Source organism: Dipteris shenzhenensis, chromosome 4 (assembly GCF_047967505.1).
Source record: "Dipteris shenzhenensis isolate YYH24624 ecotype China chromosome 4, Dip_SZ_1.0, whole genome shotgun sequence".
NCBI classification, from domain to species: Eukaryota; Viridiplantae; Streptophyta; class Polypodiopsida; order Gleicheniales; family Dipteridaceae; genus Dipteris; species Dipteris shenzhenensis.
Genome location: NC_141599.1, coordinates 13,457,059 through 13,481,151, shown reverse-complemented (window position 1 = coordinate 13,481,151; position 24,093 = coordinate 13,457,059). Strand labels below are relative to the sequence as shown.

Below are 24,093 nucleotides of genomic sequence, written 5' to 3'. Positions count from 1 at the left end.
GAGGCCTTGGACATGAAGGACTTGGGACCTACATGTCATATTCTTGGTATGCACATATTATTTGACATGAAGGACTTGAGACCTACAAGCTATATTCTTGGTATGCACATCATGCGTGAGTGAATTAGGAAACTCCTTTGGCTTTCATAGAAGGAGTATGTTAGAAAAGTGTTGCAGCGTTTCAATATGGAGGGGGGGAAGGCATAAAGTTCTCCATTTCCTCCATATGTGAAACAGAGCTAGGAAGATAGTCCCAAATAGATGAGGAGAGGGCCACGATGGCCAAGGTTCCTTATGCATCAATGGTTGGGAATCTTATGTATGCTATGATAACACTAGATCGGACATTGCATTTGCAGTGTCCAATCAGAGGGTTCTTTGTGTTGCTTTGTCTACCACAAAGGATTATTATGATGTCAGCATAGAGGGTTTCAAGGAGGCTATATGGCTTGATTGACTAGTGGGAGATTAGGGGATTCATACAGATGTATTAACATTGCATAGTGATTCCATGAGCGCTATTCAAGTAGCATGGAATCCGGTCTTTCATGCAAAGACCAAACACATTGAGGTCAAGTACCATTATTAGGGAGCTACTTGAGGGCAAGGGCATAGATCTTGTCAAGGTTCATATAGATGATAACATTGCAGAAATGCTGACGAAGAGTCTACCTAGTCAGTGGTTTGAGTATTGTCGTGTATTGATGATGCTCACTGGCTGCTCTCCCTTAAAGTAACATTGTACTTTAAGTGGGAGCTTGTGGAGGTTAAAGGCCACTATGCCTTAACTACAATACTCAAACACATATATATATGGATGAGATAGAAGATTAGGGTGTTCCGCAGCTACCAAAACTTGAGTGGCTATCTTCTAGCTCTCCCTCTCTCTCACCCTCTTTTGCTCCAATTATGTTGAGAGCACTCTCAGACGTTGGTACCTGGAGTGCTCGCATTTGAAGTCTGGTTTGTGAGTAAAGATAATGGTGCCATCAGGTGCTACCTTTGATGGACTTGTGTACCAGACTGGTATGCTAATGTAGAACTAGACCTGGTACAGTAGGAGCCATTGGATGAAAAGCTAAAACACTATGACAACACCAAATTTTTCTAGAGGACTATGAGACAGGAGCTATTAGAGCATCTTCATCGATGGACTAGGATCGGGCCAATGTGGGTCAATGAGAGGTGGTGTTGGATTAGGGTTGTTCACCTCCCCACTTGTGATCCCCCAAATGGGGGGGGGGGGACGATAGAATGATAGGATGGATCAAGGGGCTACCACATGGGTAGCACATGGGTTGTATTATGGGCAGCAAACAACATGAGGAAGTACCTAGCAGTGGAGTCCACCATGGAGGGTAGATTGTCTAGCCTCAGGTTCGAGAATTAACCATGAAAAAGTAGGCATAAACGTTACCAAGAACCCTCCTCCCCAACTCCTCTTAGAAAAAGGATGCAAAGTTATAAGGGAAAGAGAAATTTTCAGACTTCTTAGAATACTGATCAGCTTCAAATGCTCACTAAATGATGGGTGGGACTGGGTACTAGAAAAAGGATGCAAAGTTATAAGGAAAAGAGAAATTTTCAGACTTCTTAGAATCTTGATGGGCTTTAGATGCTCGCTAAATGATGGGTGGTACTGGGTAACAAATAAAGTAAAGGATAAACTCAACAAGTTGCAAGGCCTACAGCCAACTCTAGCAAGAAGGAAGTTTGTTCTTAACCATTACATCTATCCCTCCATCCTTTCCTTTATCTCCTGCTAGAACCAAACTAAGAAGAGTTTGGGAAAAATCAATGGTCTTTTTTGTTTCGTGCTATGGGGAGGGGATGCTTACTACCATAAGATGTCCAAGGTTAAATGGCAAGTATGCACAATTCCCAAAGATGCAAGAGGGTTGGGGATAGTGAACATTGAGAGATCAATGGCAAGGTTCATGAACCAGTGGTGGTTAACTAAGGCATTTCTAGACCCTAACCCAATCTGGGCAACATTAATTATACACAATCTTTTAAAAGTTAGACTCAAGAGATGCAGAGACTGGAAACAGATTCCCTTTGAGGTGGCACTGCTAGGTAATGAAACATGTATAGACAAAGGGTCATAACTATGGAAGGGAATGTGGGAACTTTGGGAGTCAACTTGACTGTATATCAAGTGGAAGGGCTTTTCAAGAAAGAGGGGTATCTTCTATAGTCAAGACTCAGTATGGTTCCCTATAATATGGCCAAACGCACAGGTAAGCAATGAGGACTTGAAAGGAGCTCCCAAACTCAATAAGAAGGGGATACGAATCTGGGGGGACCTATGGAACCAAGAGCAGGGTACCTAGATGGAAGATGGAAGCTTGATAGCCAAGTATCGACTCAATAGATTCGCAAACTGATACATGAGAGACAGCTACTTTGGTCAAGAGAAATTAGTCAAGAGAAAGCCTACCATGGATGGGAGACCACCTCAGATCATCTATGCGGGAATTTAGATGGGCAGGGCAAAAATAAATGACTCCTATCACAATCTAGGTGGAAGGACAAGTAGAGATAATAAGGACACTCAACCTAAAATGGCACATGAAAGACTCAAGTGGAACCTGGAGGAACAGATTCGAAAAGGTGTGGGACAAGAATATTTCTTAGAAGAAATTATGCCATCTCTAGCTAATCATGCACAAAGGAGTTTGGACAGCTACAAAAGCACGAAGGGTCGATCATGGGGACGGGATTTGCAAGAGATCTAGATGTACTCAGGACGATATGCCGCACCTATTTCTCAACTGTAGACTCTCGAGAACCTTGTGGTCCTAAGCATAGATCTGACACGCTAGACTTCCACTCAATTATGCTTATCTTCTACTGCGAGACATGCCTAGTAGAGCACCCCCCAATTGGAATTCCATCCAAGTGTCTACACTCTGGATGTTAGAATCCAAGAGCATGTGCCTAGCGTGCCCCCCGCCAAGACCGCTAGCACCTCACGAAAGTGCACAACCTTCATGGCCACTACGGAGGCTCTGGCATGTGTGTATGGTAGGTCCCCACCCTTGCCTAGCCAGCCCTCCAACCTCCACAAAAGGCAAGCTTGGTGGAATTGAAGATAGGAGGGGTAACTTGGACTATTTATGTCCCTTCATCTTCCACACACCTTTGTATGTGGGATAATTCAACCCTTTCTCCTTCTTCTTATCCCATTGGTCCATGAGAGATTTGCACCTCCAACACCCCCCTCCAATCGATCATGGAGAGAGGTGGCCGGGGATCAGACCCGGGCTCTGATACCATGTTAGAATCCAAGAGCATGTGCCTAGCGTGCCCCCCGCCAAGACCGCTAGCACCTCACGGAAGTGCACAACCTTCATGGCCACTACGGAGGCTCTGGCATGTGTGTATGGCAGGTCCCCACCCTTGCCATAAGGCACCCTTGCCTAGCCAGCCCTCCAACCTCCACAAAAGGCAAGCTTGGGGGAATTGAAGATAGGAGGGGTAACTTGGACTATTTATGTCCCTTCATCTTCCACACACCTTTGTATGTGGGATAATTCAACCCTTTCTCCTTCTTCTTATCCCCTTTGTCCATGAGAGATTTGCACCTCCAACACTGGACAATTTGGTTTTCTCAATGTGCAAAAGTATTTAACGAAAATGTTATTGATGCTACAAATTTCTTTCTAAATGTATGTATGCAACCAAGAATGCAGTGACCAGAGAGTGCATCCGCTAAAGTACACAAAGAAAACATGTCAAGGGAACAATTCATTCAGTCCCTTCAATGACCAGCTAGAGAATCTCCAAGGAAGCTCAAAAGCGCAAGCGCCCTGCCCTTACCTGCATATCCCAAGCACAGTTGTTATTAAAGTTGTCTCCCACATTGTACCGAAGGATGAAACTAATTGAATTACAAATAACCCATTCTATCATGCTAGAACAAAGCACATTGAGGTGCATTATCACTACGTGCGGGAGAAGGTTCTAGTAGGTTTTATTGATCTAGTTTATGTTAGCATAGAGGATCAAGTAGCTGACATATTCACAAAGGCATTGGGTGCAGAGAAGCTACGCAAGTTCAGAGACCTGCTTGGTGTGCAGAAATTGGGATTGAGCTCGAGGGGGAGTGTTGAGATATCGAGCTCCACTTGTGATATGCCAAGGTGACCATTGTGCATTTATGTCACCGACTTGTTAGCTGCAGATGCAGTTGGTACACCGCCCATTAATAATAGCTAGATGAGAGCTATCTTTATGTACTCTAGTTAGTGGCTCAAACCACTTCAATCTGATTCTCGATGGCTTGTTCGCATGGGACACATCTGCATGGCCTTACCTGAATGGGGACTATAGTAAGCCTTCAGATGCAGCCGACAGGGCATATTTGGCTACCTATAAAGCTATGGGTAAGGTATACATGGCAAGTGTAAGCCCTTGGTTCTACAGGCTAGACCTCAAGGTGAAGGGAAATTATGCCGAAGATGGGCTATGGAGGACACGATGGGAGCAGCTGACTGCGCTACGACCTCTATTTGTGGAGATCTTAACTTGGAACGATTGGGCGGAGCAAACATACATGGTGTCTGTGTCCTCAGGAAACATTCCATACGGTGCCTTGGAAAAAAATGATCTAGGCTTCCCGCATCTACCATTTCTGGACCTGGCAAGCAGCTATTACATCCCTTGGTTCAAGACTAGGCAAAAGCCAAGCATAGGCCAGGAAGCGGTGTATGTCTACTACTATACCCAAAGCAAGAACAATTCAACTATGACAAATTCCGGCACACTGCAAGATAGGTTGTACGCAATGGTACTGCTGCTGCATCCAGCAGTCATGACTTTGAAGTCGGGGTCGCAAAGCATGGTGTTTAAGAATTTGCAAATAGGGATAGAGAGCTAAGCATGCCCTTTAGCATGGGGAAACAAAGCGCTACCATAAGTCGCAAGGGAGTGCTGTGTCCATCTCCAGCCCTAGCGCTAATCGTGACTTCAACGTCTACACCACTCACAAGTTGAGAGAGAATACGTATTCCCTCTGCAAACATATGTATTCTTGTGTCATAGTGCTAGCACTTGCTCTACATATATGAAGACTACTACATGAGAAAGCAATAACATAATCACAACAAACGATATTGTTGTCACCACATTATGCCTCTTTTCACATGGTTTTTTGAGTAACACAAAGCCTTGAGAAACTATCACAATTAAAACCGCTTTCTAGTTCGTCATTGGTTTATAGTCCTTTGTATTCATTCATTGATCACTTCCTATACTTTAGAGCCCCAATTTTTGTCATGGAGCATGTAAAAACTACCACTTTATCAAATTTTTAAAACGAAAAAGAATGCACATGAGAGATAACACAAGGTCCATTAGAACCAAATCCTCCCTACAAATGTCAAGGATGGTGTTTTATTACTAACTTGGTGATGTCAAAAGATTTATGCCTTTTAGGAAATGAAGCCCGACAAATACATGAATGAAGCGATGAACAAAGCTATTTCCATCCTTTGATTTTCCACTTGGTTATCTCTAATGATTCCGAATGTTCTCCGGTGTCAAGCAAAAGAGAGGAATGTTGTTAGGAATTTGGATTGAAATAAATATATAAGGACAAGGAAAGATGAATAAGTAGATAAAAATATTTTTATAATATTATCTAATATGATTATGGGCCTAAGCATGGTTAGGTGACATGCTTTTTGTGCTTTATGAAAGCACATAGCACATTTCTTATAGCACAAATTATGTACCTTAATATATGAATTCTTTTTAATATCAATGTTCTTTAATGAACTTACAATATTGTAAGAGTCAAAAAGCACATTTTATCATTGCAATAATTTTTTAAGGGTTGAAATAGGTGTCCTATACCACTAAAAGTAGTAAATGTCCCGGACAGTGCTTTTTGTGTCACCTTCCCATGCTAAGACCCTTATAATAACCACATATACTGTGGGCAGGAAGGTAGAAGATTCCTTCACCAAAGAGTTATAATTTGAGGAAATGAGCCCTTTCTTGGGCTCCATGATTGAGAATGCCATGTATATTAGAGTTCGCAAAAAAGTCAAGAGGTGAGTAAAGCACATAGTTGATGAGAAAGAGCTCTTTTGCAAGAGGGGTAATGGGAGCGATTTGAGCAAGAGGATTTGAGCAAATACATCTCGCAAGATCACATGAGTTAAGGGAAGTTACGAGAACTGAGGTGCATATTTGCATAGAAGGGGAACATGAAGTGTTAGAATCAAAGGTCGGGCCTTGCGTGCAACAAGTGAAAACAAATAGATTTTGTGGGAAGCAAAAAAACAATGGAGGGAGTGGTGCAAGAAAGGGTGGTAAAATCCATGGTAGGCAGATGACATGAGATCGCAAGGATAATGAGCAGGTTGAGCCTCTCGTGATATGTCAAAGAATTGCTCTCTATAAGAAGAGGGCAAGGATATTGAAGACAGAAAGGATGCATGCACAAACTTTAGTATTGCAGGCAAGACATATAGCAAAGGTTTCTGTAGAGGGCTCGATAGAGGTGTAATAATGTGGTTTGTTTTTCTCACCTTCCTAAATCTTGAGCGACCTAGCTTTAAAAATAATCCTTAGAAGAAAATGTTTTGAATAGGCTATTTTAATATCCTTCTCTTTTGAATGTATTTTTTCATGTTTGCAAAAAGTAAGATGAATAGTGCGTGCAAGATATTCATTGCTTGAATTGACATTCATGTTATATGTCTCTATCTTATCGATCTAGACATCGCTACTCACTTGACCCTTACTCATCACCTTTTCCCTCCTTACAATATATTAGCATCTTTCTTCAACATCTGCTTCCACTACTTTTAGCATAAAGTAAGTTGCCAAATAGCTAAATTCTTAATCATTGCTTTAGCACACGTACAATAAATGCAGTACAATCATGGTTTTTAGCTTAATAACACATCACAGTTTGCGAGCTTCTCATCTTGTCAAGAACTCCTCTTTAGTGAACTTTAGCAATTGTAATCAGTTCTTTAGAGTACTTTCCAAAAATCAGCATCAATAAGTAGAGAAATCAAGAGTGCCACATCAACTTTCTCATGTTAAGCACAAAAGAAAACATCTTCACCTTTTGATGCTAAGCAGAAAAGCCTTCCCTCAACTATTATAAGGAACTTAGAACTAAACTTGAACGATTGACAAAATTGGTACTGCTGAATTATGCTAAGGAGGTTGTGCTTTTAAAAAAAGGATTACTTGGGTGATTCTTGGGATTTTTCACATAATAGTTATCTTTTTGCTTATCTTTTTGGAAATACTTGGGTGATTCTCGGGATTTTTCACATAATAGTTATATTTTTGCTTGTCCATGGGGATTTGGTAATGGCTACATTCTGTGTTATCGAAAGATCCATCTGGATCAATTGGATCCGGCATTGGTAGTGGCATCTCCATATCCACATCTCTATCTCCAAAAATTTACTTACTTCATGGGGCAACTTGGATCACATACCACCATCTTGGATCAAAATGATCTGAATGAAAAACCACCTATACTAAAGATGGGTGCCAAATGCCATCAATTATATATATGAAATTATGCTTAAGTACGTGTATCAATGGATCTTTAGAAACAAAATCTTCAATTAATTAAATTATTAGTATGCACTTGCTCACAATGCTCGAGAAGAACAAAAGTATCACTTTCATCGGTCCAAAGTTTGGTGGAGTTTATTGCAAAGAAACCGCTACTGTCTTTCCTCACTTTCACAAATTACGTAATGTTCTCTAAAAAACTATATTTTTAGAATGTAATCTAAACAAGACAAGTAAAAGACCGACCTTTGCTCAAAATTTGTACAAAAATGTGTGCAAGCCTCTATAGGGCTCTCGAGCTCCAATTCCAATTCTTGCAATTGAGAAACGAGGCCTCCACCTCCTTTTAAAGTACTCTTTCTCTATTTTTAGAAAGTTTGGATATTATTTTAACTTAAGTAATTAAATTCCATAAACAAAGGTTACACAAACTCTTCCGTGTCTCTAAAGTCTCATTTACAAGGTGCAATATTTCATTTGTCTTTGGTTAACATGGAGCTCATGAGTAGTCCTAGCAAGTCCTCCCCTTTTGTCCATCTCCTTCACAAACTTCCACTTTTAGCAAGGATATTGAAGAAATCAACCACACCCCTCCTCAAAGAGGCTTCCATTTCGGCAATCAGCATGCACATTGAGCATAGACACCAGCAATGCTAAGCAAAGAACTTCAAGAGGTGCAAGGAAGGAAAGGATGCTTTCAAGAATTTCCATACGTGACGCAAGTAGAGCATTTTGTTGTAGAAAGAATTGCTTGAGGTCACTAGGATTTAAAAAAATCAAGCAAGAAAGGCATCATTTCTTTGGTGGGTGGAAAAGACGGGAACAAAATTTTTTTTTGGGAAACCAAATTTGTTCTTGGAGTGTAAGCCTCCTCAGCTGGACTTTTTTGTACCTGTAGGCAGAGGAAAGAGATTGGTTCTTACCCAAGTCCAATTGTTATTTATTCATGTTAACCATGTCTAATACTTACCTAGGCTATTAGATTTCCCCAATGTGCTATTCGAACCTCCCACCAACAAAACCAACTATCCAAGGCTATAATATCCTTTTCTTCTTTGGCTACATGACTTGCTCGCCACCAATTCCTTATCTTATGATTTTCCTAGTGTGCTGTTGCAAGCTTTGAGCCCAATGAAATATACATGACATTTCTCAACCAACCATTCTATTCTCGCCCCCCCCATTGTAAATAGTTTTCATGGCTCTCCAATTTGCTTGTGCTTCATCTCCAAGTTGTGTTATACCTCTTATTATTATCATAATATGGACAAGCACTCAATGAAGCCAACACAAGAGCTCACTCACTCTAGCATTGATAGACATGTTTGTCGTTGTAGGTATAGTCCACAAATGTCCATCATATTTTTGCTCCATGCCATGTGTGGCCTTTAGTTTGCCAAAGGTTGATGGAAAATCCATGATAAGACTCCCATTCTAGTGCCTTGGAATCTCATTCACACAAATACTTCGGCTTATCCTTGCAATGTGAGTCTGAATAACATTATTCTTCAAGCTTTCCATTATCGAAGGAATTATGCTCTGAGAGACTCTAGGGACATCATCACTATATTGGAAATGGAGGCCCCAAACTATCTGGGAATGGCAGAAGAAGATGGCGCTTCCACACTCTCTAAGTCAATTATCTTACTTGTACCCCTTACAAGGACAACTACATACTTGGTGGACAATGCTGAGTCAATCAAGTAATCCTCATCATCTTCCACATCTAGTTGACTTGGAGCTTTTATTAGAATGGAAGAGATTCCACCATCATTCTCAATAGAAATAATAGCATTGAAGCTAATGAAATCATACGTAGGGGTTCGAAACTTCTCAAGATATTGGTGACTTAACACCCTTCCCTCAATCAACTTTAGTGACTTGCTGGAGTGGATGGCTGAGGTGTCAAGAACCCAATCAATCACAACTTCCAAATCAATTGCCAAAGTAGAGAGAAAGATTCTGCACTCTCAAAGCTTCAGAGCTACCACGATATCATGTGATGTAGGAAAAACTTAGAAGATCTCACCAGTCAATGCAGTGGGAAGGTAGGCAACTACCACCTGAACATAAAACCTCTTTTAAGCAATTGTCCATGCTTCATAACTCACAAATCTGAGAGTAATGAAAAAGAACCTTGAGCACAGAGATGATACATTTTCTCTTTCTCTTGTTATAAATGTTCTATCCTACATAAAGATGCATGAAATGTTTCAAAGAATTAACAAAATCAAAGGATTAGATACCACACGTCTTCTCACACCAGAAATCAACAATTTAAGGCAGCCATAAGCATGGAATGTATGAAGCTACAAGTCCCATTGGTGCTCCAGAATGACTAGTCGGACGCAGACAACAATGATGTTGAAGAACTGCTAGAACTGCTTGATGAGTAGAGATGTTCGGGTACCGTTCCAATGACAGTCTTCAAAAAATAATGGCCAAATTTTTCTATCTCAATATCCAAAAAGTTCGGTGTCCTGTTATTGACCAACTTGCAAGATAGAAAGATGGAAGGCTTTTAAAGCTAATATTACAAGCTAAGGCTTTTCTAGACAAGAAGGCGATGCCAATGCTATTTACGTTGATGCTAAACGCTATGCCAGTCCATTCCCTTGAGAATCTGAGGGATGCAATGCTTCTTCGAGCCAAGCTCGATACGTGTTTTCACGAGCCACTTCAGTAAGCCCTGCTCACTAAAGCTAGAAGGCGAATTGCCATCATAGCGCCAAAACTTGTGATCAGAGAGAGAGAGAGAGGACCGTGCGACTTGCTGTGTGGATGTTCCTGGAGCATTGCGAATGTGTGATTTACAATTGCACTAGGAAGACCTTGATCACAAAGCCAAAGCTGGTGTTAAATGTTCTTCAAAGCAGCAGAGCTCCATTGGGCTAGGGATGGTGGTCATAGACATGAGAAACACTAGATTTCCATGAGCCTCGTTATCCTTAGAAGCGATTACAGGGCATCTCAACTTTTACATTTCTCATTTTGTTCCAGGGGCGTCTCGACTTTTTGAAGCAATTGCATCAATCAATTTTGTTCCACGGTCCAATACATATGTTTTAGATTTCTCGTCTCTCTTGGAAAACATTCGTTTCAGATTTCTCATCTCTAGAGAAAAACAAATTGGCCTTTGGAGAGACCCAGAATTTCTTGAGTCAAAAATGCACTCCTGACCGGCTCACTGCTAAGAGCATCTCTGTTGGAGAGATTATTGGTCGGGGGCGAGGATAAGTATAGATCACCCAAGCTTGTCCTATATGACCTTGTCCCGATGGATCCCATTTTCTCGGCCGGAACTAGATGAACTACACTTCACGGGGCTATCATCCCTTTAAAAAGACTAAGTACCAAGGCTGTCCTCATATGTCATCATCCAAAAATGTCTCCATGTACTAGGATGTCTCCTTGTGCTAGAGCGAGAGCCAGGTTTTAAACCCAAGACCTCCATGCCCGTAGAATGTAGACCTCACCACCCTAATCTCTGTTGTTGTTGAAAGGATCCATTTTTATAGGTATATAAAGACATTTTGTCATAGGGGAGTGACATGGCGATGTGGTGTACACTCCCTCACTCGATCCTGATTTTTCTGAGACCTTTTAGACCCCACCACTGGTCACAAACGACAAGCTTGGGTGATCTCCATTTAGCCTCACCCATCAGTCGGCTGCCTACCTAGTTCATTTCCTCAAGCTTTCAGATGTAGTGCAGACTTTTCTCGAGCTCTGGGGCACACTATCAATCTCTACTAGCATAGAAGTCTTTGTTGGCAGACTAGCAGAATCACTTGGATAAAACTCGCTGGCAAAATCACCCGAGAAGAGAGAAAATTTGCCAAATGGCTAGGATATCTAGTATAATGATCATAATCCTCCGAATTAGTAGTAAGCGAATCAAAAGACAAACGCTTCACTTGGTAGACCCAACTCATGTCATGGCTGCTAATGTCAGGCAATCAAGTCTCTTCCCACCAAAGTTTTCTTCCGGTCGCCACAGCCTTCTACCCTCCACTGCTGAAGCCCGTATCAACTTGTGAGAAAGTTTGATGACTGTAGGGCTTATGTGAGAAAGCACAGGGTTTGATATGAGCTGGAAGGAGGAGAGCAATGCAGGGCTATAGAGTCGTCCCTGCACAGCCAAAGCTTCAGCTTCATCCAAGCCCCTCTGATTTTCCCCTCCAAAGCCACACTTTTGGGCTCCCAACATCATTCCCATTGCAATCTCTAGTCAAACCACAACCAGCTAACTTTGCAAGGATCGTGAACTCCTGGCGTTGCCTTCTTTTGCAATGGCATATTCGCATCTGGCTTCCTTGGAATAGCATCTGATTGTTTGTGGGTTCCGGCAGTTTCAAGTACTTGTGGGTTCTTGGGTACTCTTCATCTCTCCATAGGCTTCCATTTGCTCCTAAACATTTTGCTTTGCGATATACCTCACTGCACTCTTAGGAATACCCACATTGCAGTTTGCCATCCAACATGAACTACCTGCACCTTTACGCTATTGCTTCCAAAATAGCAATGCCCCAAGCTTGTGGAGGACCTGCACCACTGTGGGCCCTCATCAAGCTTGGAGGCCTCCCATTTTTAGAGAACCATTTCCCTTCCACTTTGTCCTCATATCCTTTCCTTGATGGATCGGAGCTTCAATATGGCAATCTCTTGCTAACCTTCAAGTGTCTATTTAAATTTCAATATATAAAATTTAGGGCCTCCCAACCAAATCCTTGAACTTCTTTCAAATATATGGACTCCCTCAACCTCGCCAAGGTGCTGCACCAGCACAGCAGGTCTTGGCCAAGCCTCGAGACCACCTTTTTTTTGCCATATTTTGATCATGCGATCCTGGCTAAGCTTCAATTGTCCATTTGAATTTCAATATATACAGATTTAAAACCTTCTAACCAAAGATTTGAACTTGGGATTTCTTTCAAAAATATGGAGGCCCTCGAGCTCGCCAACTGCGCCAGCATAGGTCTTAGCCGAGCCTCAAGACCTCCCTTTTTTTGCCATATTTTGATCATGCAGTCCTCGTATGTACATATTGGATCCACCTATGAAAACTATAAAATCTTTGTGTTTAAGAACCATATTTGTAAACTCTTTGTAACTCTTTTTTGCCAAATTTTGATCATGCAATCCTCGTAAGCCTGTAAACTCTTGATGTTCAACTCATTAATGTTTTTCCAGTCATTTTGTTGGGCATTGCAATACCCTTTATCTATAGCTTGGGATGGAGCCGAAAAGGGGGCCAAGTCAAGGTAAAATAACTAGCCTCACCATGCTTTCTCTCATTGCTCAAAGAATTTGCTTGCATCTTAAGTGAATTCAGCATGCATCTTGTTTGGAAATTGCAATGCAATCTACTTCTAAATTGAGGTTTGGGACTGTGAGTGGAAGAAAATGGAGAGATCGAGAGCCCAGCTCCACGAATATCCAACGTACACCATAGAAAATAAAAAGTAAAGTAGGAATCATTGAGGTTGCACCATGGAGGATGATGCCAGTATCACTTCTTTGCAACCACAGACATCTTTACATGAAGATGGTAGGGTGCAAGAAATGCACGTGAATGATAATAGTGAACATGAGGGTGGAGGAGACAATGAACATGAGGGTGGAGGAGACAATGAGCATGAAGGAGAAGTTACAGAGTCAGGGAAGAAAGATAAAGATGACAAGAGTCATGCGTGGGTCTTCAAAAAAGAAATTCCATTGGGTCTCCTATAGGATGTGCTTGACAGATTTTATGCTAAGTGGATTCCTCTATGCCGTTTAGTACCGAATGAGTCGAACAAGACAGCAACACATGAGGTGAAATCTTTGGTATCTTCTTTTGACTCGAATGGGTATGTGAGAACAAGTGCTCCTTTTCTTATTTCCACTAGCAGACCTGGGAGGATCTCTTGCAGTCACACTGCAAGAGTGGGGTCCCATGTGGAGGCATGTGAATGAAGAGTTTGAAAGAGAGCTTAATGATGAGTGGGCAGATTTGAAAGGGAATTTTTTTTCGGTGTGGGATGCCAACCACCACCTAAAAGCTTGGCTTGCAAGAATACATGAGGGTAAGGTGCTTTATTTTCAAATTGTGTTTTCTAATGTATTTCCTATATTCAAGAAACAAAATTGGGATGAAGTGATTCTTTTGTATGTGCATTCAACCTATTCCCATTGTTTATCTCGCCATGTGTGGGTCAAGTGTCAATTCTTGGAGGTTGATAGGCATAAATAAGGAGAACTTCTTCTTGCATTGAATGCAACCAATTGGTAAATGTAGCATTAAATATTTTCTTTGCTATGGACACATAATTCCAGCTTTCTTTATGTGGTGATATCTTGCTTTTGTTGTTGCATGAAGCCTCACAAGGACTCATGTGGCCCCTTCCTTTAGCCACGAGATTTTTTTATTCCAAAAGTTTGGTATGGCCAGCAAGGCCTCCTTGTTGGAACTCTTAACCCCTGAGGATAGGCGGTGGGTTGAGATAGAGATGGCTCTCAAGGTGAAGGACTAGCACCACCATCCTTGGTATATTGCTCTAGCAACAGTGCTTGCCCAGCTTGTTTGGAAGGTAGTCGACTATCTTAAAATCTTCTTCAATATTTTAAGTCTCATGGTTCATCGCTCTCTAATGTGTCTTTGTTTTCTCGTCATAGGATGAGTTTACTGTAGCTGTGAGAAAAACGTATGGGAGACCTTTCAAAAGACTTAGATGAGGCAGATGAAAGATCGAAAAAGCATGTCCAATGTTTCAAAAGTGTGGAGCATCTTTTCAAAGAATGAGCTTACAAGTATCTAGCCATAGCAAATCCAGCCAATGGTGATGGATTTTTCCAAGTTCTATTCAATTACAATTGGGACGCAAAAGGCATGGTTGTTATTACAAAGGACAAGCTTTACTCCTTGACTTCACATGTAGTATTATGCATTATGCATCATGTAATCTCGCATAACACCACATGTATGCCCGTGAGTGGCATAAAACTTTATGCATAATGACGTTAATTTCAACGTGTGATCAATCCTGAAGTATAGTTAAAATATCTACATCAAGACTTTGAAACATTGGGTGATATCTTACAATGTGACATTTTTGATACGCAAGTGCAAACAACTCTTTGAAATCGAGATGAAATTTTGCCAAAGACATACTTTCAAGATATCAAGAAAACTTATTTCCTGGGGAAAAAAGTTGATATGGTGTCCTTGTCTAGAGAAGTATTAGTGGTTGGCAGATTCAAGGGCTATTCTCAAAATTTTCTCCGCATGGTGGAGGTACTTATGCTTACTAGTGAAGGCATCATTCAAAATGCAATGGATATTACATCACATATATAGATTCATTATACTATCAAATGGTGGTTACCTTTCTTGAAATCAAGTTTTCCTAAGACATTTTCCTTCAATGTGAAGGAAGACACAGGAAAGTATTATCAGAAGAAAAAAACTACACAAATGGGCTCCAAATCAAGAAATAGTAGTAGCTTTAAAGTCTACCATAATGGGATACTCACAGGTATTAAGGACATCATCATAAGTGATGTTGATAGAGAAGAGATTGCTTTTCTTGCAAGTGACTCGAACATGCTCACTGCTATAGAAGATGTTTCTTGTGTGGGAAGTGGCTCAAACATGCTCATTGGTATAGAATACTTGTCTTGTGTTGCAAGTGACTCGAACATGCTCACTGGTATAGACTTGTCTGGTGTTTCAAGTGATCCAATTATGCTCACTGGTATAGAAGACTTGTCTTGTATTGCAAGCGACTCAAAGATGCTCACCGGTATAGAAGACTTGTCTTGTATTGCAAGCAACTCAAACATGCTCACTAGAATTGTTGATATTAATGATCATGGTCATGATGTTGGAATAGAGGGTAGAGATGGCAGAACATCTAAGACTTGTGATGGTGCTAATGTACTTACTAACGTGGAGCATATAGATGGCAAAAAAACTAACTGTGAAGGAGAAATAGTTCAACCATAAAATTCAAGAGGCATTGACAAGAGTTTAATGAACAAGTTGTCTACTAGATTGCCAACTCCAAGATATTATAAAGTGACATCAAATAATTCCCAAGGCCAATTTGCATTTGATTTTAGAGATGAAGATTTAAGAGAAATAAATTCAATGCCAAATAATGGACCAGAAATGCAAGACACTATTCACAAAAAGAAAGTATATCCGAGGAGAATATAGGAAGGACTCTTACATGCCTTTGTTTCAGGGAACTTTGCATAAGAAAAGTTGCAAAACATGATTGTGAAGCCATGCACATCAGCATTTGGAGTAATACAGAGTCTAATAGATATAACTATCTTCTTCAAGATTTTTCTTGTTTTCTTCAACAAGGTGATAGGGACTCAAGGACAAGACACTACAAACCCAAATTGACACCCAGTGGCTAATGGGACATCCATATGTAATCAAGGAGATCAATGGTTAACTAGACTATCACATGGTACATATTGGACCATCTGGGTAGAGGTAAAAGACAATGTGATTCATAAAAGTCATGGAAATACCCTCCTCATAGGTATGTGTACGCATATGGAGAGGGTGTCCTGGCTGCAACAATAGCATATCTAGTGTTGGTATTTGAATTGTAGTGGTTGAGGGATATTTTGAAGAAAGAGTTGGTTGCTGGCTGATCAAAGCAATGGTCAGCAATCTTTTGTCTTTCCTTTTTTCCAATTACCAGCACTTTGCACTAGTCTTTAGAAGACAGTTGCATAGTCAGAAGTCTGCCAGAGTCAGGGTGATCATTGAATTCCTTTTGGTCCATCCCAATGATTGCTTCGTGGATCTTCACGTTGAACATAGTACAAATGGCTTGGCATGCCAGTGAACTGATCCTCATATCAGAGTTTGGTGAGGTCCTTGTACTAAGACGTGGCATGGCAGGGGATACAAGCAAATGCGACAAGTTAGGCTGCATGTAATCCAAGCCGAATTTGCAAGGGTGGTTGTTACTTATCTCTATGACTCTTATCTGAATCTAGCTACATCCCCTTATTCTTTTCTTTTCTTTTACTTTTCTTTCCATTTATTATAGCCTATCCACTTCGTGCGTGTTGCCTGAAAGGGTCTGGTAGTCGTCATGGTCTATGATCAACCTCAAGGTATAATAATTTGTATCCTCATGTTTTTTTTCTCCATAAAGGTATCCCCATAATTTTATCAGTTTCTGCCATATCAATAATGCAATATTCAGAGCTTCATATGTGGCATAACTTATAAATGAGAGTTTTTCCATCCATCCATCCCCAAGATATCTGTCTTCAGGTCCAGTAATTTTTCCCAAATATCTACTTCCATATGAAGCATTCCAAATACAGATTTCTGCAATGTAACATCTCCTTTTTTCATTTCCTTCCATTTAGTTTTATATTATGCAACTATAAATTCAAAATACTATTTAAGTATCCCATGTCTATTTACTGCATTACTGAAATAATATTAGCATTGTTATGTAGGCTCTAGCCAAGGTTGCTATTTTAAGCCAATAGGTCCAAAAATGCATCTAAAAGAGGTCCCTAGACTCAGCATGGTTGTCCTGGTCCCGTCCAACGGGTCCTCTCAAAAATAATACTTTAGAGGAGTCTCTACTTGTCTTGTTCTCCCCAAGTCACATGTCAGAATGTCTCTTATATAAAATATGTTCCCATAAAGAATGATTAGTACCATTCAGACACTTCATATTCTCTAAGGAAATATTGCTATAATGGATACTGCCCATGTGTATCCCACGTGATTTCAAAGGGGTCGATCAGCACGTATGTATTTCAAGTGATTCTATGCGGGTCAATAAGCTGTCCAGCTCTCTTAAACAGATAATTTGTAATAGAAAGAACCAGTACAATCCACAACATCCGTTGAAATGAAACTCCAGATACAGAAAGTTCTGGTTTTTGTAGCAAACAGCTTTATAATAGCTACATTATTGAACTCTGTATGCTGCCGTCGAATTTTTCCCGAATAGGATTTCAGGGGTCAGCAATCAATCGAGCAGCTAAAAACTTACAGTTCTAAATGGTCTCCATGCACGTATTTTAAACTGTAGTATTTCCTGGTCTATTTTAAAATTTGTCGGGAAGGATCTATCACATTAAGACCCCTAAATTCAGTAAGGGTTTTAGAAAAGGCTCTAAGAGTGACCATACATCGTAGAGCTCCTCAAGGTCTGTTCCCTTATCCGCAGTACCCACCTTCATGACATTCGGTCCTAGAAAAGAAATGCACCTATGTGGTTACTGACAGTGGTGTGTAGAGGCAGAGGCAGGTCGAGCCAGTGTGTCCCAATCAAAATAGCATCCCCTGTGAGACCCAATGTAGGGACAGAACAACTGGGCTATATGCCTCATGGTGCTCATATGAGCGTTCAGCATCTCGCCATTGCAGGTTCATTATGTCTCTACTTGACGTCCATGATCAAGGTGACCTATCCCTTCATCGAGATCATAGCATACCAACGAGTCGAAGTAAGTAGTTGTATCAAACACAGCGGTTGTTCCTTGCAAGAAACGACAAAAAAATCCAACTAACAGGGGCCGAAAATGCAGAGGCAACGTGCCATTCCTTCCGAGCTTCGCCGTGCTTTGTTTAGCACTCAGCCCATGGATATACTGAATTACCTCTGCATGGCAGAGTGTGAGGTTATGTCTTGTGCTCAGGTAGTGAAAGGCGGCGTAACCGATACGGGTAATAAAACAAGTGCACTTCACCTAGTGTCCCCCTATGTCCCCGACCTTTTTCCAACACTCTAGATTGTCGTTAAGATGGTGAAATGGTGAAGGCATTGTCTGCGCAGACTCACTGCTTCTAGACATGACGGGAAGCCATGACAACAGTTTTGCGTGCTCCTCCAGCTCTCCTTGCGCTCACATGAGCAGTCCGTCATGAAGGTAATACGTCAAAGGCAAAGAAACGAGGATGAAGGTAAGGGATATGCAGACCGGTGGCCTTCAGGGGAAAAGAAAAGCTATTCAATGGAAAGACCATGCAACCTCGGCATGGGCACTACGTAGAGCATAGAGCAACCAGACGGATGCTTCTATGCGGGGACCTTACTACTCGAGTAGCTAGCGGATCGTCACTTACATATATGCAACGAGCGTCGGTTAGATCGTCACCTACAGATATGCAACGAGTGGGAGAAGGGGGTCGTTCAGCAGGGCCGCTATGCGTGCACTCAGCACGCCTCTCGAGTCTCGACCTCTCAAAAACGACACGTTCTGCAAGCGAACACTAATGCCATGCAAACTTAGTTTTGGCATACTGCCGAGTAGCTTACGGGACGAGTATGCATGGGGTGGATAGTCTAAGGACAGCCAGTGTAGATCCCTCAGCACCTCGGTCCTCCATTACGACGGAATCCAGCAACCCATCGAGCCAACAGCTCCGGGCTGCTCAGGTCTCGACCTCCCACCATCCTTGCGCCTACTGTGAGCACTTACAGCCTTGCAGACGGCTCCTCGTGTCAGGCTCCCTCAATGTATAATGGACGTTAATATATAATTCGGCCTAGCGGTGGGCTACGAGTAGTAAGGGACTTGATTACCCAAGGGTCGGGGAGATATCGATATGAAAAACCCCCTAACATATCCATATCCCTTACTGCGTATAACATCCTACACATACAATACTATTGCCCCTCCCATAGGTCCTTTACCAACGGATTTCTCTACAAAGGGTCCTCCCCTATTCATTATGTATTCTTCCTTGATATTATGGACCCGTTTATTGGCCGTGATGTTGCATTCCACAAGGAATTTAAATGTCCGTAATACATATATATGCGCAGCTTCCCTTCCTCCAATTACGGCTTCCCTTCTTCCAATTCCATAGTCCCTATATGGGTTCACGTCCATATCCCTCCTAAATCCATTACTATATTTATGTATCTAATTAAAGTTAATTTAATGGACCTTTCTTGGCTCTAGTCCGTAGGTACAGTGTATACATGTACCCTTGCACTTATAAGGGGCTTGTTGGAGTCCTCACTCCTTTCGCTCCTCCCTGATTCCTTATGGGGTTACCATCAGGGGCTACATTAACGTATTCTGCAACTTATTACCCAGTTTACAAAAGTGTTTCTCAATTTCTTCCATATTTCTCCATACACGTAACCTCAAGGTAAGGGTCTTCAACTCTTCCGTGGTTATTTGTAGTAACCATAATATCCTACCATCCCAAGTACATAAGTACACGTGTCAAACCCGTGTAAAGCAAGTGTGTGTGTGTGGAGTCCTAGTATGTGGTTGCCATTTAGTTGTGTGTGTGTGTGTGTGTGTGTGTGCACGTGCGCGCGCACATGTGTGCACATGTTCAAATCATCCACCTACACAAACATGGTCCACACCCCGTGAGGATCACCAGGACCCATGTGGGGGAGGGACCATGGTGTTCACCAAATGTTAAAATTTTGTTACATTCATATCATCAATTATACATATATCTTTTCATTTCCATTAGCAAGTAAAATTGCTTTGTCATGAGTTACATATATAACTCTCAAGTGGCCAGTGTAATGTTTGATACCTAGGGTGATAAATCCTATATGTGGCCATCAGAGAAATATTCAGCAATTGCATTCAAATGGTACATAGGTGACCATAGCAAGTCTAAGTGAATGTATGTATATCCATATTAGTAATGATTGCCCATGGATGGTGCTGGCAGATTTATCATTTTCACTCTTACTAGGTCACCATACAACACATAGCCTCAAACACCAATTAAAGGTGCTTGTGGAGGATTATCATTTTCAATATCCTTAATAGGTCACCATACCATATGTAGTTATTGTAGTGGACAAATGAATTAAAAAGTATGGTAATGCATGGATGGGAATAGGTGAAATAAAAGCCATCTCTCTTTTCCATCCCACCATATGTGTGCATTCTACAAGACTATTGACATACCCACCTTTAACTTCCACAAAAAACAGATAAACACTCCGATGAATCACGTAATATACAAGACAAGCTATGGTTTAGATACAGTCTGATGGTACAATTTCACATAGCTAAGGAATATGATATTTGATAAGAATGGTAAAAACGTGCATGACATTTAAGGAGCTCCCCTCACCTACATACACCCACAAAATGGTATGTAAGAACAAGAACCTTTTATTTTGGGACTACAAGCTTCAGTATAGAGCTCTACTTGTTATCAACGTCACAATACCGAATGCAATGACAAATCAAATCAAATCTATATCATATTAAGAGATACTCTATAGGGTAACTCCATGTTTGAACCACCAATTTCCAAATGTTCCATAAGGAGCTCGCACAACTTGAAGTCATTCATATACCTCATAAATTATTTAAGAGCACCAATATGTATGTGGTAGTCTCACCACAAGGGAAATAGCATGAGCTAAACTTCAATTACGAATGATCCTATAAAAGAAATATATATGATCGATATGACATCACCCCTTGAGGGTAATAGAGATATGTGCCTTTTTATAACCAAGGCAATCGTGGTACCCAACAACGTTTTATCCAAGGATCTCGTTGCCCATGGATCAAGACTTCCAAGAATTGGTATGGAAGCTATAATCCAATAGATTAGAACGATCTATCCCACATGTATTTGTGAACACATCATTCCTACAAGACTCTCTCAGTAGGCCATAACCATTCTATGTGGAAAAAATGATAGCAATTTGAAATATGACATTGTGCACTTCATAGCGGCTTTATTAAGCCACATATCTGAGATTTTAAGAAACCTAGCATATGTGAGATTTTTAAAAATGGTGGTGCATGCAAGATCAAGCCCTTGTTTGCTTTTTCAATCATAGTTGCAACCATTGCAAGTCTTTGTTGTTGCTTTGGGCAAACTATTAAATGCTATCCATAGCATAGTTCTTAGGAGATATGTACCTCTAGAGAAAAAATGATAGTCACAACAAAATGCATATATCCCTTTCTTTTCATGCATATAATACCTTAGCTTGTGGCATTCATGCACTCATAGCAATTGGTTTACTTTGTTTACAAGTCCATGAAAATTCATATCTCGATTACCTTCAACTCTAATTAAAGAAACCACTTAGACTACTTAGTTGTAGCATTCAATGCAAGTTGTATCTTCTTCCATGCATAGGAAAGTACAATTCACATACGTATCTCTACCATAGTTGCTGCCAAAATTAAAAACCCCATACGATCTCCAAATTGTTATCAACACTACAATCATCCTTTGTCTATAAGACCATGGAACCAAGATGGCAAGGTCAAGCAAGCACGCTTTAGCTAGTAGTAGTCGGCAGGATAAAGTTAAACCGTATGTTGTATTCAACTCTATTAAGTAAGATCATAAGCATGAAATTCTTTTGCACTTGTATTGTTGCCTTGTTCATCTCATCATGTCACTTCAAGAAGATCAAGTGATTTACATTGGCCCCCATGTGCATGATTGAAAAAGATCCAAGAACGTTTTAATTTTTTGCAACCCTTCCAAAGTGAAGCTGCCCACGCATTGTATGCGTATTGTCTAGCTAAAGAGATTTTAATGTATGATTCAAACAAGGAAGGATACGCATATTGTAGAAAGTGAAAAGAAACAATGTGCAACCATAAGTTGAGGTAGTCAATCCAAAGTATCACTTTATTGATCACAACTAAAACAATCACCAAAGTAGTACCTCATCTAGCTTAAACAAGCTTGCGCCCATGAGCAAGTATGATTTGGTTGAGCAAGTCACATTGCCTCACGTAAGCATGATCCCAAGTAGCGGTATCGTAGATAATAAGTACATAGATAGATTGCATAGGAAAATAATTCTCTCTCGTAGTTAGATTGTCTTTAGGTGTTTACACACTATGGACGCCCAACCCGCATTAAACGTATCCCAATTGTGGGTGGGGTGTGGACAGGAAATCTTGTGAGTCCATGAGTCGTGGGCATGCCCATACGCAGGATGGTGTGTAAACACTCTTAGTTTTCTATTAGTCCTCCGATTTGAGATTTCCGAACGGCCAATTTTATGATCATCATCGTCAATATATGGGCTTTATAGCCTCACCTAGCCACTTCATCTCCCCAACCAACCATCATAGAGTCTATTCTCCTCCTTGAGTCCACCGACCATCCAACTCCAAGTATGCAAAATGGATAACCAACTATAGATGTTCTCCTCCCATGGTAATGTAAGCCTCATAAATCACTCTTCATTACTTACGTTTATTTCACTCTCTTAGGAACATCCACAATGTAATGCATGCAAAGGGTATGACTTCTTAGTGATTTGTCCCATTAAGACACAATCGATTTCGCTACCTTCCGAGTATGAAGATCTCAACTAGAAGTTGCTCAAACCCATGCACAATGTGCTTGTGAATTCCACCTCTTTCCAATATGATGTCCAAGATATGGAGTACATCCATATATATAAGGCAAAGTCGGTACATAAGCCACCTAACTATCTAGCTTCCTGTCACTTATTTCCCTTTCCATTTTCATACACATATTGATAAACCAAAACGTGTCTAGGATCGCACACATGTTGTTGTATCCACTTTGACTCAAACTAGAAATGTATTGTTATGGTAGCGTATTCCCCCCTACATGTTTGATTGGGTCTAGATCATCTTGGTCTTCTATTGTTGTTTTATGCTTACAAGTTTTCTTAAATTAATCCCTTTTGATAATTCAATATCCAATACCTTGTACTTTTGTGAACCCAATAGATATTGTTTTATATTGACAATTTTTGAAATTCTAAACCCTTCTTTATATTAATTCAATATCTCATAGTTGTACTTTTGTGTCCTATAATCTATACTATCTTAGTCAATTTATTGCATGCGTATTATATATGTGTTCTTCTTATTAGTATTCAATGACTTGTGTCTTTTATATTCACATTGTAGTGGTTGGTTGTGTGTTTCCTTGCTTAGACAACCTATCCAAGAGATAAAGGCAAGCTTTTGATGAATTGGTAGTTTAACGAGTGGCCAATGTAGTAGCTTGCATCGTGTTTTTGGCACCATCATCTTTGTACAAATTTTCTTAACAGTGCACAACTGTGCAAGATGTAGATCCCATCTCCTCAACAACATTCCTTCGAAACATTTGGTTCTTCTATCCACCAAGCCAAGTACATGCTGCTATTGTTGGCCCTTTTATATTAGCTTTATGGATGCTCAACAAAATGGGTTTCATTTTCTCCAATGCTTTGCTTATTCTCTTCTAAAAGCTAGCATTGGTGCAAGATTCTTCAAGTCATTAAATTCATGTCAAAAGGCAAAAGGGTACTACTCTAGTCTACTACATTGTCATGTCTTAGTGACAACTAGTTGCATTTTTTGCACGCACTCCAACATGATATAGCTACTTTCACAGCACATCTCATTTGAAAGACTTTTCTAAGGTTTGTTGTTTGAATCGTGTGTGCGACATATGCATGTGATCAGGACACCATGTTGCATTCACTAATTGTAGTAGTGGTCTATTCAACAATGGGATGCCACAATAGTTGTAGTGCCATAGTCAACCAAGTTTATCTAGTCATGCATCGATTG

The 24,093-nt window shown here is 40.6% G+C and overlaps 1 protein-coding gene across 1 annotated transcript; it reads left to right on the top strand.

Annotated features, from left to right (window-relative positions):
- The first annotated feature begins 4,384 nt into the window (after positions 1-4,384).
- LOC147902484 (glucan endo-1,3-alpha-glucosidase agn1-like) lies at positions 4,385-4,882 on the top strand. Its single transcript, XM_087373245.1, has one exon. The coding sequence runs from the start codon at positions 4,385-4,387 to the stop codon at positions 4,880-4,882; it is 498 nt and encodes a 165-aa protein (XP_087229371.1).
- Positions 4,883-24,093: the final 19,211 nt, after the last annotated feature.

Bases quoted from the DNA above. Each gene is read 5' to 3' on its own strand.
- LOC147902484 (XM_087373245.1), top strand. From the start codon at position 4,385: ATGGGTAAGGTATACATGGCAAGTGTAAGCCCTTGGTTCTACAGGCTA.